The sequence below is a fragment of the Convolutriloba macropyga genome, chromosome 5, assembly GCF_964194025.1.
Source record: "Convolutriloba macropyga chromosome 5, txConMacr16.3, whole genome shotgun sequence".
In the NCBI taxonomy this organism is placed as follows: Eukaryota; Metazoa; Xenacoelomorpha; order Acoela; family Convolutidae; genus Convolutriloba; species Convolutriloba macropyga.
In genome coordinates this window covers 66,804,215-66,822,080 of record NC_134472.1, presented here as the reverse complement: position 1 = coordinate 66,822,080, position 17,866 = coordinate 66,804,215, and the positions used below count along the sequence as shown (strand labels likewise).

At 34.4% G+C, this 17,866-nt stretch overlaps 1 protein-coding gene across 1 annotated transcript; it reads left to right on the top strand.

Moving 5' to 3' along the window:
- The first annotated feature begins 10,684 nt into the window (after window positions 1–10,684).
- Window positions 10,685–15,648, top strand: LOC142340185 (uncharacterized). The gene is made up of 2 exons (XM_075390688.1): window positions 10,685–11,180; window positions 15,396–15,648. The coding sequence occupies exons 1-2, from the start codon at window positions 10,732–10,734 to the stop codon at window positions 15,523–15,525; spliced, it is 579 nt and encodes a 192-aa protein (XP_075246803.1). The 5' UTR covers window positions 10,685–10,731; the 3' UTR covers window positions 15,526–15,648.
- Window positions 15,649–17,866: the final 2,218 nt, after the last annotated feature.

Below are 17,866 nucleotides of genomic sequence, written 5' to 3'. Positions count from 1 at the left end.
TATGATTTTTAGACAGTTGAGAAAAATGAACAGTTGGTCTTCTCGGGACTTCACCCAAATGGGGATGGTTTTTAGGAACTCAATATCTTCTAAAATTTTGCCAAGTAAGTGTTCAATAAATGTACATCCAATTGTGTTGAGCTGAAGATGCCGAGAGGAGATATTTAAAGGCCCAAATAAGCGTTATAACCCCCATACGTTCTTGCTATGTTATTGTCACTGGTCGAAACTTTAAGTTGCTATCTCTCTCAAATTTGAGATCTATCTTAAATGAGTCGGGTTGTCAATCATTCTTCACGAAGTTCATTGAAAGTTTGACAAAAAAGTTGTGTACTCCTCAATTTAATAGATCTGCTCGGAAAAATGAAAATCTAATGTTTATACATCAATTAAATCAGCTGGGGCTTAAGTTTTGTTTTGCAAAAACCTTGTGCAAATTTTACACGGCTGTGTTTTGTGTTAAACAGCTTCTGTATGAGAGTATTTTATTTCACCTTTTTCGGTTAGATATTGAAAAAGCCATTGACTGATTTTTTGTCTTTAGATCTAATGTTTGTCTCAAACATTAGATTTTGCGTCCTCAAAAACGGGATAAACCGATGACGCCCGTAGGCCCTGAGGGGCTGATACAGCCTTACGCCTGACCAGTCTCGAAACTTCTTTAAGTTGCTTCCTATCTGATAATTGAGATCTATCTGAAATAAGGCGTATTTTCAATCATTCTTCATCAAGTTCATAGAAAGTTTGACTAAAAAAGTTGTGTACTCCTCAATGTAATCAATCTGCTCGGAAAAATGACAACCTAATGTTTATACATCAATTAAAGCAGATGGGGTTAACGTTTTGTTTTGCAAATACCTTGTGCAAATTTTACACAGCTGTTTTTTGTGTTAAACAGCTTCTGTATGAGAGGACTTTATTTCACCTTTTTCGGTTAGGTTAATTGAAAAAGCCATGTTTGCTAATCCGTTGGGTGTTTTTTCGGGTGTTTTTTGTAGCAATTATATTAGTCCTGTGGTCTTTTTAATGCAGTTTTTCAATCGACTGATTTTTTGTCTATGGATCTAATGTTTGTGTCAAACATTGGATTTTGAGTCCTCAAAAACTGGGTAAACAGGTAACGTCCGGAGACTACAGCCTTACGCCTGACCAGTCTCTAAGTATGCGATTCGCGAAACTCTTTTGATGATACAATTTCTTGGTGTGAAGGGAAGTTTTACCCCTTTTTTCAGTGACTCCACCCCCACTCACCGCCTTTAACCCCAATTCACCCTCATCCACCAGGCCATTTGGACCCCTGCTCCCTCCCTCCTTCCCTCTTTCTCTTAGAGCTTTACGAGTCTCTAAATATCCTGCACCTGGCAAGCTAAGCACCCGTCGAGCACTGAAATCGGACACATCGCCTGACCCCCCTCACCGACTAATTCACAACCTAATGCTTGCATCCCTAAGCGCCAGATGACTACCACCAAAACCAACCGATTGCCAGTCATTTGAGAGCAATTCGCCTGTTGTTAATTGGTTACGTTTTGCTTTTAACTGCCAAAAATGAATGAATGAATTTAGGACGCTTTCAACGATACGCGATATAAGATCTTTGTTTAATAGCTGCCACAGCGAACTTATATTGTCCTTTTCGTGGTTTTAACAATTGTAGAATTTGAATTGTATTGGTGTGCTGTTTTTTTTAAGATCTGTTGCACTTATGTTAATATTTTCTCAATGATAAGTCAATCTGGAGTAGTGAATTTATTCACGCTGGAGTCGCCAGTGGAGCGAAAAGCTAGAAGGTTAGGAGCGCGTTTTTTAAACTGTTTTTTAGGGTGAGGTGTTGTTTTTATTAAGTCATTTAAATTACTTATACTGATTTGAACTGAAATCAAACGGCTGGACACTACTCAATTTCAAAGAAAATCGTTTTTAAAAAAGATTTTGCCCTCTTTTGTACTTGTTCTACCACGTAGTCTTATAAATGAAAGGTCTCCAACCTCTCTAATGACTCATTTTAAATCTAGTTAGTTGGTTCTATTCAAACAAATCTAAAAGTTATCACTTTTTTCAAAAATTATTGATTTTTCTTGGCTCTTGCCAGTTCTTGCAGTTGTCTGTTCTTCTGTCATTTAGTCCCACTAACGACGACTATGACGTTTGTGGATTTAGATAGCTTTTTAGTTGTGTTTTGTTCGTCTGTCACTTAACTTCAATGATGATAGGTATCATTAGCACTGTAATTATTTTTTTTACTCATTCATTTGGTCGGATGAAATCTAACAGTTTTTATGGTTTGGTCAAAAATTGTTTTCGAAATTGACTTTGTTGTTCCGTCTTTAGTCTCATTAATGACAGTTCTCATTTGATCTCTATTCAGGCATTATTGAATCCATTCAAAGAATCTATTCTCATTGCTAATGATTTTACTGCTTTTGACATTAGTTTCCGAAATTTTTTGGATTTTTGTTGCCGGTATTCGTTGTTAATTTTGTTGTGGTCACTGAACTGTTTTCTTTTCTGTTTAAGTTGATTTATACTGTTTTATGGATATTGAAGATTTCAAGTTTTTTAAATGCACATTATAATTTTTTTTCCACTTTTTTCTAATGATATTAAAAATCGTTGTTAGCCAAATGTCGCTTGCGTTGTCCTTTTTCTTTGTGGTTTTCGGAAAATTCGGTGTTTGTTGTCGAAACGCTCGGTATCTGAAGTATTTTCGAGTTTTTGTTGGATCTAATTAGGTCAATTAATTTTCCTAAATAGAAATGAAACTTGTTAAAATATTCTTTGTAATGTTTGTTTCGTAGACTTCTTGGTTTAGAATTGGTTTACTATCAGAAGCTGCTTCTCTGAGGAGTGATAGTGTTGTCTTCATTTCGTTCAGTTATTCCAATTGTAGTTTAGTAATTGTCCTGTTATGTTTTTGTTTCGCCGTCAATTTTATTGGTGCGGCCATATGACGTCATGCTCACTTGGAATTTGATTTTTGTTCATTCCATACAATTTCTTCTGAATTGCTTGAGTGACGTCCTTTTCGCTCTTTGTGAAGCGAATTGTTTTCACTTGCCTTATTATGTGTTTGATCACACCTCACTTTCAAAGTTATCTTGAAGGAGGAAGTCAAATAAGTGTGTCATTCTAATTGAAAGTTTTTTGAAGACAGTTTATGGAAACGGAAAAAAGTTATACAAATTCTTTCATCTCTTTCTTACTAAAATTTTTCATCTCGGCGCTGTCCTTTTTCGACAAAGTGGGGTGTCTTATTGAATTATTTCATTGACTCATTTTTTGCGTGGAAATGGAATAGACTCCTGTTGCTTCTAGTCATTTAGCCAATCAGTTGCAGATTCGTCGGTATAAAGCGATTTTTTTTGACAAATTTGTTTTAAAAAAAGAGAATGTAATTATTGTTAATTTTTTTTAACTTCCCTTAATAGTCAGGAGAGTTCCGGTGTTTTATGGCTGGTGGAGCTTTGCGTGAATAAATTATTGTTCTCAATTGCACACGGGAAAGGCTTTTCATGTACTTATATTATTATATTTATAAATAATAATTTAAATTTTACTTTTAATTAGTCTAATTAAGCTAGTTTGTTTAATAGCCGCACAGCGATAGCTGGGGCTATTATTGGCCTTCTCTTAGTTTTTACAATTCAAAGAATTTGAATTGTATTGGGGCGCTGTCTTTTTCTTTTTTTTTAAGGTCTGTTCACACATTTTCATGATTTTTGAAGTCAAATTGGAGTGGTGATTTTGGTCACGACGAAACAAGAAATGGAGCGAAAAAGCGAGTGGTTTTACGGCGTGAATTTTTTTCACTCTAATTTTAAAGTAAAGTGAGAAAACGGTGTTTGAACAAAAATTCGGTTTCTCGGTAGTGGTTTTTTTGTTCACATGCGGCAATTTCACTCTGATTTTTACTGTTTTTTCGATTTGTTGGATCGGATTTTTTCTAAATAGTTTTCCCAATCCATTCACAGCTCATTCTGGACCTGGTTTTTTGTTAGAATCAAAATTACATATCTCACTAGTGGTTTTTTGTTCTCCCTAGCAGCATTTTGACATTGATTTTCTGTTTTTTTTTTCATCTGATTTTTTTTAGAAATGGTTTTCCCAATTCACTCATTGTCCGTTCTAGGTCTAGTTGTTTGTTAAGTCAATGAAAACTCTTTGAATTGTACGTCAGGACTTGTCTTGCTATGTTTTTAATTTCGTCGTCAAGAATTTTGTTTCGACCATATGCCGTCACAGCCACTTCAAATCTGCTTTCAACTGAAGTGCGTGCGGGCCGTCATTTTTCGCTCTTAGTGGAGCGAGTTTTTTTGTTCATTCGCGTGATTAAATTTTTTGTCCACACATGATTTACCTCACTCTAAAAAATGACCTTCTGACTTTGAAATTGACTTTTATTTACTTTAATTCAAAGAGATAAGGTCAAGTGAATGAGTGTCTCTAAATAAAGGTTAATTGAAAGCAGCTAATAGATGCAGCAATAACTTCTCAATCAAAATTTTACATGTCAGCCTTTAATGAAAAGACTATTTTTTGTCTGTCTTTTTTTACTGTTTTTTAGACTGTAGATCTACGAAGCTATTGCGGCTATTTTTGTCTTAAGTTTGTGTTTTTATTTTCTTGTAGTTGCCTATAACAGTTATTTCCTGGGCTAGTTTTTAACAGCAAAGTTGACTCTTCGATTCGTTTCCAAAATCATTCTGCTATTCTTTTGAGTTGTTAGTGAATCATGATGTAGAAGACAATGCGGCCCGTGAAAAGAGGTGTTTGGGTTAGTTTGAGAGTTGTTCTTGTCCACACATCTTTCTGAGAGAAAGCAAAAACAATAGGGGAGGAGATTGTTTTGTTCACGTGCGGCATTTTCAAAACAGTTTCTTAGAGTTGACTAAAGTTCTTGGTCGAAATTTTTTTTCTTTTATGCCACTTTTACGTCATTTTAAGAACGTTTTATCAATGATTGGACCTTTGTGTGCAATATTTTTTGCCTTTTTAGACAATTCATAGCCGTATCAGCTTAGATTTCTCGGTGGCCCATAACTGCGAATACAAATAGTTATGAAATTTACGCAAAATTTCATAACCTTTAAGAAACCTTTAATGGTTTTTTCCAGCTCCATGATTTCAGTTTTTAGCTCTTCTATTTTTTGTTTTTTGTCTGCGTGTGCTATGAGAAAAGCTCTGCCGATAATGTTTTTATACTGGATAAATGTATGTTTTTTACCTAGAGAATGTAGTTGAATTTTTAATGAGTTGAAATAAATTAAAATATCCCATTTGCTAATCTTTCAAAGCTTCTTGGCTTTTTGTGTTTTAATGCGACATCTGATGCATGCGGTAGTCAACGACTGAACAAAGTTGACATCGAAACGTGTCTGGAGAACAATTGTTGGGATTGTTGCAACTTTTAAGAGATTCGGTTCAATTTGTCACATCAAATTTTGAACCTATTTTCTCTAGTAAAATCTATCTATACTTCACAATTAAATTTTCCCTCGATAAGTAAATTTTTTCACGAGCCTTTAAGTTGTAGTCTCACTTTGGGCTCTCCTGAAAAGATATCGGTTCACCATGATCGACTCAATAAATTAATCCAGGGTAGTGTAAAGTTCCTGTCCCCCCAAAAGAATTCGAGGGTTAGAACAATTTAAAAAAAAAACGGAGCCAATTAGGTAACCTATCAAAAGACGAGTTTATAGTATACTGTATTGCATTAATCCTTGCATGAAATTTTAATTCTTACTTACACAATAAATAAATCAATTGATTTTGAAAACTTTTCGATTTAAACGAAATAGGGCTACCATATCGCTGCAAAAGAAACTTAATGAGTAGGTAGATTAATAAAATTTGATTTAATACCTATTGATAGCATTTAACTAGTATCAATTAATGTCCTATCAATTCATTGTCTAAATATAAATGCCGAAAGTATCAAATTTTTTGGAAATCCCATTAAGCTTTGCACAATTTGTTTTCAGTTTACACTGGAGACAAGTGACCCAATAAGAGGTGATTTTGAACCTGAAAATCGAGAATATATTAAATTTTAAAACAGTAGAGCTCGAAATCAATTTTTATTTCTATAATTTAATTAAAAACCTCAATTAGGTCAAAATTTAGGGGACCTGTAAGAAGCAAATTGCTACGACCCCACTTTAGTGGGAGGGAGGAACTATATACTCAAACGGGTTTTATTGTTTCAGTCAATTCTCGCCGATCGATGTGTTCATCGTAGAATTGAGTGGTATCATAAAACAGCCCGTCCAGCGTACAATATAGATGAGAGAATATTTTTAAAATTTCCTTTTTTTTCGGGGATATATCGAGGTTTAAATTTTTGTGATCAGTAGACCGATTTCGGTTGTTGCTCACATTTTCGGTAATCTTTTGTTAATTTTGCTAAAATATGTCAAAATTGTCGATAATAGTGTTAATAGTTATACCTCTCTAAGACAGAGGGTTACTGAATGGTTAGTCCGAGTTTTGCTAAAACTTTGCTAAATTTTTTGACTTTCAGACTTTCTTATCAAAAACGGTGCCAATTGTGCTTTTTTAGCCCTCTTTGTTCAAGCTTGCCCGAAGTAGAGACCTGAAAATTGCTAACACAATCTTTCTACACTCCGAATGAGGGCTGGTTTGTTTCCGCTTCCTATAAAAGTGTTCTTGAAATAATATATTGCTCATTTTGGCTAATTTATCTCGATATCTATCCAAAATAGTTGAAATATTTTCGATATATTGAATTATTTCAGTTGCCAAATAATTTTAACAATTAGGTTTTAATTGGAACAATTAGGTTTTTATGTGATGTCAGGCTAGCTAGTTTTCTGTTCTCTGTGTACTATTATGATCAAAAGTATTGGGTTGTATTGGGGCGCAAGTTTTGCTCAATATTTTTTGCAGTTTTTAATCTCAAGTTGTTAACCGACAAAAATGAATTTAGGACAAGGTGCAATTAAAGGAAGTCCCATTTGCATGTCCAATCAAAGCCAGATTTTGAATTGTGTTCCATGCTTTTTTTGCAATCTCATGATTAAGTCCAATCCATAAGATATCCACCAAAAGCATTAAATTTGTTCCATTGCGCATTCTTTAAAAGTCAATTGGACATATCATGAATGTGATAATTTGTCAAGCAAACAAAAATAAACCTCGAAATTGGGCAAACATGCAAAAATCACGTTTTTTTTTCAAACCCGTAGTACCCAAGCCTAGAAACCATTAGTTAAATTTCAAACTGTTATTTCGTGTGAAATGAACTTTATCTCATTTTAACTAATGGTTTCTTGTCTTTAGTTCTACGGGTTTATAAAAATGACGTGATTTTTGCCTGTTTGACCATTTCTGAGATTCGTTTTTATTTGATAAGTTATCACTTCAATGATATGTTCAATTGACGTTTAAAGGATGAGCAATTGAACACTTTGTGATTTTAGTAGATGTCTTATGGTTTTGACTGCTTTGACACTGTTCATTCGCAAAACTTATTTGAATATTTTATATGTACCTGTGTTTTTCGTTCTGTTTATAGTCGTTCAAAATTTTCTAGATTATTAAAGATCCCAGTGGCCTCCCTCGTATAACAGAACCAGCTCAATATTTTTTATAGCTGATGGTTTTACTGTCTTTCAGATGTTGAACCTCTTTTATCTTGATTTTGGCATAATCTTACTTACCCTCATTATAAATTGTTTCATTATTTTTTTTGCGGAACCAATCTTCAATTTTTTTTTTTGGTTATGTCTTTTGACTGATGTCTTTATGGCTGGCACAATTTGTGATCATAAGAGTTTTTATGAGTTGCCTGTACTGGCCAAAATTGTTTTTTTTTCACCGAGTCCCATTACAAAGAGGATCAACTGATGATCAAATAAGGTTCGAGTGTGGAATTCAAGTATCTTCATTTGATCATAGTGTTTATTAGTTTTTAAGATCTTTGTTTTATGGGCTTCAATACTAGTTTCGTAAAATAGATTGTTAAATTTTGTTGTGTCCGTTTTTTTGTTTTTTTTTGGTCTTGTGACTTAGTCTCACTAATAGCAATCCCAAATCAATTCACAAGGAGTTGTGAGTTTATCTGCCTTTGTTTTTAGCTGGAACTTTTTAGTTTTATGACTTTAGAAAATATTTGTTTTAAAAAAAAGCAATGGCTTTTTGAGCTTTGTCACTTTTTATCTTCTTTCTGTTATTAGATAGTGTCTGCAACGATTGGCCATATCCTCCTTTTCGGGAGCCAAAATTCAAATTTTTTTACTGTTTTTTTTCAACTAAATCCCTTAATACTGCGCATTTACATTTAAAAATTGCAGTTTTGGATATCTGCCAATTTTTGAAGTTCTTTGTTTTCTTGCCACAATAAGTAACTAAAAGGGAGGTCCCATTGGTGTTGAACGATTGCGGTATTGAATCTATTTAGTGTTTTCAGTGAATAGATCTTCGTTTTAACGTCTGCGGCTTCGTTTTCTTGCTAAATTATTTCAATTTTTAAAGACTGCCTTTTCTTGTTTTTTTTTGGTCGTATCACATAATCAAAAATTAAATGGGCAGTTTTTAATTGCTTTCTTAGTTATGCATCAAGAGGTTTAAACGAACCTTTTAAATGAATTCAGTTGATACCTTATGTTTTTAATCACTGAAATAATGGTTTTTCAAAAAGGGAAACTTAATTTTGAACTCAAAAACCCATTGAAACCTAATTTTGAACTTTGTAGTTCTTTTTGTAGTCGTTTCACATAATCGAAACAATGACAGTTCTGAAATGCTTCCTGAAGAGAATTAAATTAATGTTTTAATTGCTTCCTCAATTATACATCAAGAGGTATAAATGAAACTTTAATTGAACGTGTTCAGTTGATACCTGATAGGTTTAATCACTTAGAAAATAATGGTTTTCAAAAATGGAAACTTAATTTTGGACTCAAAAATCCATTGACACTTAATTTTGGACTTTGTAGTTCTTTTTGTAGTCGTTTCACGTAATCTAAATAATGACAGTTCTGAAATGCTTCCTTAAGAGAATTCAATTTAAATGTTTTAATTGCTTCCTCAATTATTCATCAAGAGGTATAAATGAAACTTTAATTAAACAATTTCAGTTGATACCTTATGGTTTTAATCACTTAGAAAATTATGGTTTTCAAAAATGGAAACTTAATTTTGAACTTTGCACTTTCTGCAGTCTTCTTTGAATTGTTTCGTTGTGTTATTAAGGACAGATCTCATATTTTTATTACAGGTCAATTTGTTTAGTTCAGGTTTTATCTGATACCTTTTTCATTTTGTTATTGCGTTTGCTTTTAAACCCAAAAATTGAGTTTTGAGTATAATTATTGTTTTATCTGACTTTTGAATTTGTTATGTCTCGGTGTCTCATTATCGGCAGGTTTTGTCTACCCTCTTATGCGGCATTACTTCATTCATTTAGTGGTTTGTTGAACAATATTTGAATTTTTGAAAGTTTTCTATGTCTTCCTCATTTGGTAGGCCATTAAATAAAAATGGGGATTAGCGGGGTCGGAACATGTGATAACTCATATTGCCGAGCCTCCTTGTTCGTGTTAAAGCTTAAAGCATTGTTACTTTTTCCTTGTATCTCTGAAAAATGTTAGTTAACTTTGATTTTACTAAAATTGAAAGACATGACCATTTTTAAAAGAGAAATTGCTCAATAAGATTCACGTTTGCCTCAAGTGTTGCGTTATTGGATAAGCGTGCTGCTGGAAGTACAAATACTTTCCAACCTTTAGCATTGATATATAAAAAATCCAGCGGAAGAAACAATGATAGGAGTTTCTCGGGGATTAGTTAGTTAAAATAGTGCAATCTAAATTTGATCAAAAGCAAATGCCAAAACTTTGGCTAATCATAACTTGTTTTTCTCCAATAAAATTGAACCAATCGTGGTTGAATCCCAGTATTTTGAATAATTGTTATCTGAGCTTCTCATTAAATTGCTGGGCTGGTTGTTGAATTGCTCAGGAACTGAAGTTTGAAGCAATTATCCTAAATGTCTTTTTATGCAACATTTTTACGTGACCGTTTTTGGGGCTTTTCTTCTAGATCATTCTTCGCTTTGCGCAATATTTAAAAACATTTGCGCTAATTGGTCTTTTGAAATGAGTTTTATGCTTTTTTCAAGTATGGAACACTGAACTAAATTGAGGCTTTAAAAATTCCTTGTACCAGTTTTGCTATCTGATTGGTCACGGTGTGGTAATTTTTCACTGATGACGTTCTCAGCTGATTTTCAAAGAAAGCGAGAAGCTTTCTAGTCTTTCTTAATTAGGTTAGTATTCATAGATTTTTACATGACAATTTCCTGTGACTGGAATGCTATTTTAAAACCGTTCTGGTTGTCTGAATATTTGTTTAACATCCAACTCACACCACGCAAAAGATCTTGTATTTTGAAATAATCGAATTTCAAATGCCTATGTAAATTTGGCTGTGGTTTGAGTTAAAATGTATCTCGGTAAGTTTCGTGTGTAATTCAAGAGTTTGAATGTTTTATTCAACATAATTGCTGTTGCAAAAATTGTGAAATTTTTAATAGAGTGGTTGGGTTTCGTGTAAGATGCAAATGTAGTTTCAATTTCATTTTGCGGCAACGTGAGTAACCAATTCGTGACGAAAATTGACGCAAGAAAACCTTAAAACTATTTCTAAAATTTCTCAGCGGCAGTACATTATATTCAGAATTTTGAAACTTCAGATTAGTTTGAAACTTGCATGCTCTCTTTCAGTCGACAAATATCCTCCAAATTTTTACTCATTGCAAAAACCATGTCTTCACACTCAGACCTTCGGCGACGGCTTGACGATCGCAGAAGTTACGACAGACACCGACCTCCAAGCAGCCATTTTCACAGCCATTCAAGGTCAAACTATCACTATAACAGGTATCAAGGCAGTTCTTCATATGGAAATAACAGGCAATCAAGACCAACACAGAACCGAAATTTTTACTTCCGAAATGTTGATTACTCAAAAATGAGCAGGAGTGAAGTTTTGGAGGATTTGGTTAAAGTTGAGAAACATCATATCGAGAATGTTTTTCGAAGTGAAGACTCCTCCAATCGAATTGAGGATGTGAAATGGTGTCCGTCTTATATGGAGCGAGGGGAGCATTGCACTGGGGGGACACGTTTGCCACATCACAAGTGCCGGTTGTGTAATAAGTAGGTTTGCGTTGTTGAGATAGTTTGGAATTCTCCCAACTTTTAGAAGAGATCCCTGCTCTTCTACTTTCAACTGAAGCAGACTTGTTTTGTCTAAAAACATGCAAAGAGACACGTCTTGTTGTCACCATTTGCTATGGCATCATGTAAAAAGGTCCTCATCGATTAAAATAACCGATTAATAAAGCACGGGGCTTTAAAAATACAATAGTGTTCGTCTTTATTGATCATGGGCGTTAAAATTACATATAATATTAACCGAAACAGTCTTCGATTTTAGGTCGAAATTTGGTTTAAATTATGAACAACCTTGTTTTGATTGATATTTTGGTGGTCTCATCAAATTGTTTTTTTCTCGAAGTTTAAAATATAAATAATATTCTGAAATGGAATATGAAAAAGAGTTTATCAGAATTGAGAACGCTTGTGAAAAGAAAGAGCTAATTTTGCCAACCCTTCGCCACTAAATTTTGGGCTCGGAACCTATTTTTGAGCCCGCTGTTTTTCAGTTCATCATTGGTTAAAAATTAATTTGGTGTCAGGACAATATACCCATTGCCATTATACCCAATATACTTTGATATTTTCGTTCAAAGATCCGACTACAAATTAGCCGTCTCTATTACACGTATGTTTTGACGTACTTAATGGCCATGCCTCAGTGGCCCGTGGGACTTGATATGAAGAGATCCCTGGTGTCAGGACAATATACCCATTGCCATTATACCCAATATACTTTGATATTTTCGTTCAAAGATCCGACTACAAATTAGCCGTCTCTATTACACGTATGTTTTGACGTACTTAATGGCCATGCCTCAGTGGCCCGTGGGACTTGATATGAAACTATCACAACCGAACATAGTATAATTTATCCGCTTGAGTGTGTTGAAACATAGTGCAATAGCGACCGCTAATTTTGTAGTAGGATTTTTGAACGAAGATAGCGAAGTATATTGAGAATCATGGTATTGGGGATGCTTACATTAGGTATATTATCAGGCAACCAATAAGTTCATATCTGACATTAGTAAAAAATAGTTTGGGAGGCTTTTACTCGGGCAGCTAAGGTTTCAACCAATTCACCTAAGGTTTCACCTGTCAATTCAACCAATTCCATTTTACCCAATGTCATTTACTCGCTCTTCCCTTTCACCCAATGCCAAAGTAACGAATATCAAGAATTAGCCAATATTTTTGATCTGAGTATAATAAATGCTCTTTTCAAGTTAAAGCAAAGTTCGTAAGTCTAATTACACCGCATAAATAAAACGGCTGTCTTAGTTCAAAGCAAATGTCAAGCATTGATAAGCAAATGGAAAACAAGGTCGTAAACCGAAAAAGTTAGCAAATGTTCAATGTTCTTAAAGGCAGCTTTCAGGTCGAAGAAAATTATAGGTCAAAGAAACTTTTCGTCAAAGCGGCTTCTGTCATTTTTTCTTTGTAATGAGTGCAATGACCTATTTGAAACAAAATTAACGCTACCTGTCAAGTACAGTTGGTTAACTGGCTTGTTTTACTCAGTCTGACTACTATACGCGGTAGTTCAATTCCTTGTCGATGAAAAATTTTCCTTAAACTTAGTACACAAAAGCAAACTGGGAAAACAAAAATATGGAAAATAGGGAAAAACTGGTCAAATTAAGGAAGCAGGTTGGGCTAGTCAGTGGAACAAATGAATGGAACAACTACTGGTACCCATCATTTCTACTGGCAAAAGATGTTCCCTCTGGGAAATCTAGTTTTAGGGGTACATTTTTTAAAAGTTAGGTTGACAAATGAGATTTAGAAGTTAAATACAAATGAAAAGAGCGTACAAAAGAGCGTCACTAGGAATGAGAATACTAGGCAAAAGATTCCAAAAAGAGGAGCATCAGTTGATTACAGCATCAGTTGTATAATTTTTTTTACAATGTTATCTTTATTTATCACCCGATTATTTTTGCGGCGTGGATCCTCATTTCCATCGCTTTATTAATATTGAACTTCTGGTTTGTAGCGTCAAGAGAAATTTTTTCAAAAATGTTCTGATGCAGGGATGGTTGACTTGAAAAATGTTTTGACGCCCATATTCCAACTTTCCAGAGCTGCATTGGTTATTGCGCTTCTTGTGTTGTGCCCAATAAGATCGTCGTTCATTTGTTAAGATTCATTTGCTCTTATTTGATGATCTCTGAAACTTCTTGTGTTTCTTTAATCAACAATTCGGTTGAGGAAGAAAGCTTAGAGCTGGTATCATTTGCAGAGCGAGTTCAGCTATACTCATTTTGTTTTTGAGGCCGATTGCAGATATCGTTCTAGTGAAAGTTTGGCAATGTTGAAAACAACAAACTTTGATTTCGCTTGCAGGATAGTGTTCAGCAAACAGTGATTGTGGCCTGTCCACAATCCAGAAAGATTATGGGGTGAAACACCGCCCGTGAGATTACCCAGGCCAAGGAGTAATTTTTTATGAGTTTTCCTTTTTCTCACTAAGCAACGCATATATACACACGGAGAATAAAAACCTCCATTATCTGAATATGTACAGTATACAGCTGGTAGAATCCAATTGGGGTGATTTTAAAAGTGCTGTCACAAAGCCATAAAGAGTTGTTGGCTGTCAGTGGGTGCAGATTTTCTCTGGATCCAAAACTCATCTTTCGCTAGTTATCCAATTCATCGGTGTCTCACAGGCATAATTCCTAAAATTTTACTGGAATATTGAAATGTCTACGTATATTTTGCGGCTCTCCTCTATTTCCTTTTACGTTTTGTCTCAAATTGGTCAATACATATTACTACAAGTGGTTTTTGCCTTTTAAATTAGGCACAATTTATTACCGAATATCTTCTTTATTGTTGACTAGCACCTAAAGGATATCATCATTTTTAAATTAAGTGCAATTACTTATTACCTCGTTAGTTTTCGAGGGGTACCTAATTGTTCAGATTACATTAATTGTTGAATAATTAAGGTAATTTGTTATTAGTAAAACTGCATTGGGTGAAACTGCGTTGGGTAAAGCGGCAGGTTGCGTATGATGGCATGGGGTAAATTAGTATCGGATAATTTTTTATCAACCAAAATTTGTCTTCAGAAAAAAATATTCAACCGATAATGTTCTTTATTTCACAAAGCTTATTGAAAACATGGAAGACGGAAACAATACTATGGCCACCTTTTGGATCCTGGAATTTCTTGCCCTTCTCAAGTATATCCTTGCAAAATTGTTCCCATGTGCTAATTTTCAACGTTTTTCGATGACTTATAAATAATGTTGTTCTCCAGGACACAGCCTTGATCATTTTGCATCTACGTTATTTACTTTGAGAAAATAATAGTTGAACAATTTGCAGATGATACTGCAGTTGAGATGGTGCTTATTGAGTAATGAGGATATTTTACAAAAATATCAAAAATGTCCTTCTACAAAATAGACTTTTACTAGCACAAAAATAAGTTCTAGCAAATTCTGATAGCATAGAACATCTTTGTTTTTATTGATCTAATGTTTTTATTGATCTAATGTTTTTATTGATCTAAACTTCAGCTTGGATACCCAGCTAAACATAGTTTTGTTCAAAATGGCTATTGCTATTCGCTCTCTAGATCGTGTGAGGGACCATATTAACTAGATCTTGTGGGGGATCTTTTTAACTAGATCTTGTGAGGGACCATATTAACTAAAAATCAGTTTCTGTTCAAATTAATTTTACTGTCATATCTTTCTATTCCGAGTTTTCTGGCAAAAACTATACAACGGATAAGTCGACAAGTTCATTGAGGTCCTAGAGTCTGTTATATAAGTCGAAAAGGTGATCACTGTCGAGAATTTTTTATCAAGTCACATATTCGTACTTGCGAACATTTCGAAAATCAGTTTAATGAAAGCTTGTCTGATAAGTGTCGTAAAATATATATTTTTTTTGCAAAATCAACATGAGAAGAGGGCATTGAGCACAGGTGGGATCTTTAACGTCCTAATTTTACTTATAATGGTGAAGAAAAAAACTTAATTTATCATATTGTATTGTATTTAATTTTTGAATATAATTTACGGATTCAGAGCATGTGATTTTTAACCGTTCAGTTATATTTTATTTTTTGTTGAATCGGTAGAATTTGACTATTTTGAAGCCTTAAGCCAGTAGTCTTATTAGTCAGGTATTATTCAGTCCTTCAATCTTTGGAGAAATGAAATTCCTCAAAGTTCATCATTTAATTTGTCGTAGGATTGCGATCCACCTGGTTGACACAAAAGGACGCCCCTGTCTGAGGTGCTATGGCTGGCACAGAGATGACATTCCATCCTGGTATTACCACAAGGGATGCAGACATTGTGCTTCGCCCAGACACCGATGACGTCACAGAATCAAAACCTTCAATAGTTTAAAGTTCATTTTTACTCAAGTTTATTTGCTTTGATTTTCGGTAGCTGTTTCCTTCTCCTCAGAGGAATAAAACCATTTATAATTGTAATTACACATTGATGATGGTAATTGTAAAATTATTTGGCAGAGCACCATCTCTTATTATTAATGAATGATAATTGTGGTTCCTGCGCGATCGCAGCGGAACAGCATTAGGTCACAACGGCCTGTTCTTAGCTGCCCTTTTTCTTATTATTCCCCACATTTCAGAATATTCTTTTTATGAGCTATGCAGGCTATGTAATTCTTATCAGGCTATGCAATTCATTATCAGTTCACAATGCCCATCAGTTTGTTCAGAGACCACTGAAAACCAAGTTTTGTTCACGTTTGGAGAAGGAAACGGGTCCGATTTTTGCGGGAACTTATGTACGCAGGGGACTCAAAAAGATGATAATTTAATTTCGGATCTGTCTTCTGTTCACCCATTTATAATTTCTAGACGTGAGGAGAATAACAGCTCCAGTGGATTCGGTTTTGTAGATGTAACACTTTTCGCTGAAATTGGCGAAATTTAAAAAGAATTATGCAGGGTGAAGTAATGTTCTCTTGGGTGGAGAAAACATATTTGAAAGCTAATTGTATGATAAATGAAATGGAAAAGGTTAATATGAAAGATGATGCGATTGATTTGTTGTGATTATTATAAATTTTCTTTCGTTTTTTAAAGAAATTTAGATTTCATGTTGTTTCTATGATTACACTAATTACATGATTATATATTTTCTCGCTGAGCGTGATCTTGTTAAATCATTAGTGCTAAGTTAAAGCTTGAATCGCAAAATAGATTACACTAAAAATAGTTATCTTTCTTGTCTCTTAGAGCCATTTTGTAGCGGAGTTAATCCATTCCACAAGATTGAAGTTGTCCAAGAATGCTTTGACATTGATATACAGCTTGAAGCTAAAGATGAACAAAACCGTTTCTGACATTTTAGATGAGATTTATTTTGAGCTGATGATTTGTAAATAGCGATGTTCGCATCCGTAGACAGATATCGTGAGAATAACAGAGGTATACTTACTTTTTAACGTTTTTATCTGATGTCGTCTGTTTTTATGAGTACCTACCTAATCGCGTGTTTAATAGCTCACAACCGAAAAGTTTTAAGCAATATTTGGGTTGCTGTTGGTCCATTGTGATTTCTTTCTGACTATTTCGTGAAACTTTCTGACACTTTCTTAAAAACTATTGAGGCGCGATGCCATTAAGTCTCTGTTCAGTGCTTCCCTTTAGTCTCTCAGTATAACTTAGGAGGTATGATTTCATGATTGGAAAGTTGATGTTCTCCCCACTAGCTTCCTTGGGGATCAGTTACCTACTGCCAAATCCAGCCCCTTGTCAGTCATTTGAGAGCCATTCACCCGACGTTTTTCGTGATAGGAGTAGAGCCTTGCATTCTAGTTTTAGATAGCTCAATGAAAGAGAAAGAAGTTTTCTCAATAGATACATGTGGAGTGAGTTATCAAAACATAGTTTTTTTTGTATATAGAGAATTACAGCCGCATAGCGATAGCGGTGACTATTATTAGCCTTCTTTTGGTTTTTTAAGATCTGTTCACACATTTTCATAATTTTTGAGGTCAAATTGGAGTAATGATTTTGGTCACGCGGAGACAGGAAAGGGAGCGAAAAAGCGAGTGATTTTGCGGCGTGAAAATTTTTATTCGATTTCTCGCTAGTGGTTTTTTGTTCACATGCGCCAATTTTTACTGTTTTTCGAGTTTTTGGATCGGATTTTTTTAAATGGTTTCTCAATCCATTCATAGTTCATTGCAGGCCTAATTTTTTTTGTTTGAACCAAATTTCCATTTCTGGCTAGTGCTTTTTGTTCACAGGCGGCATTTTGAAACTGGTTTTTAATTTTTTGTTGTTTATCTGATTTTCTAGAAATGGATTTCCAATTCACTCAGAGTCCTTTCCTTGCTTTTTGTTTAGTCAATGAAAATTCTTTGAATTATACGTCAGGACTTGTCCTGCTATGTTTGTTTTATTTCGTCGTCAAAATTTTGGCTACGACCATATGACGTCACAATAACATGAAATCTGCTTTTTGTTCATTCGTTCATGCAATTTCAACTGAATTGCGTGCGTGACGTAGTTCTTCACTCTTAGTGGAGTGAGTTTTTTGTAGATTCGCGTTATTAATTTTTTGTCACACGTGCCTTACCTCACTCAAAAGTGACTTCCTCACTTTGAAATTGACTTCAAAGAAATAAGGTCAAGTGAGTGTGTGTGCGTCGCTCTAATTGAAGTTTGGTTATTTAAGAGA

What these genes read in the sequence shown, in the direction of transcription:
- LOC142340185 (XM_075390688.1), top strand. Translation starts at nt 10,732, where the DNA reads ATGCTCTCTTTCAGTCGACAAATATCCTCCAAATTTTTACTCATTGCA. An exon ending in AAGTGCCGGTTGTGTAATAA is followed by an intron (nt 11,181 to 15,395) that starts GTAGGTTTGCGT and finishes AATTTGTCGTAG; the next exon opens with GATTGCGATCCACCTGGTTG.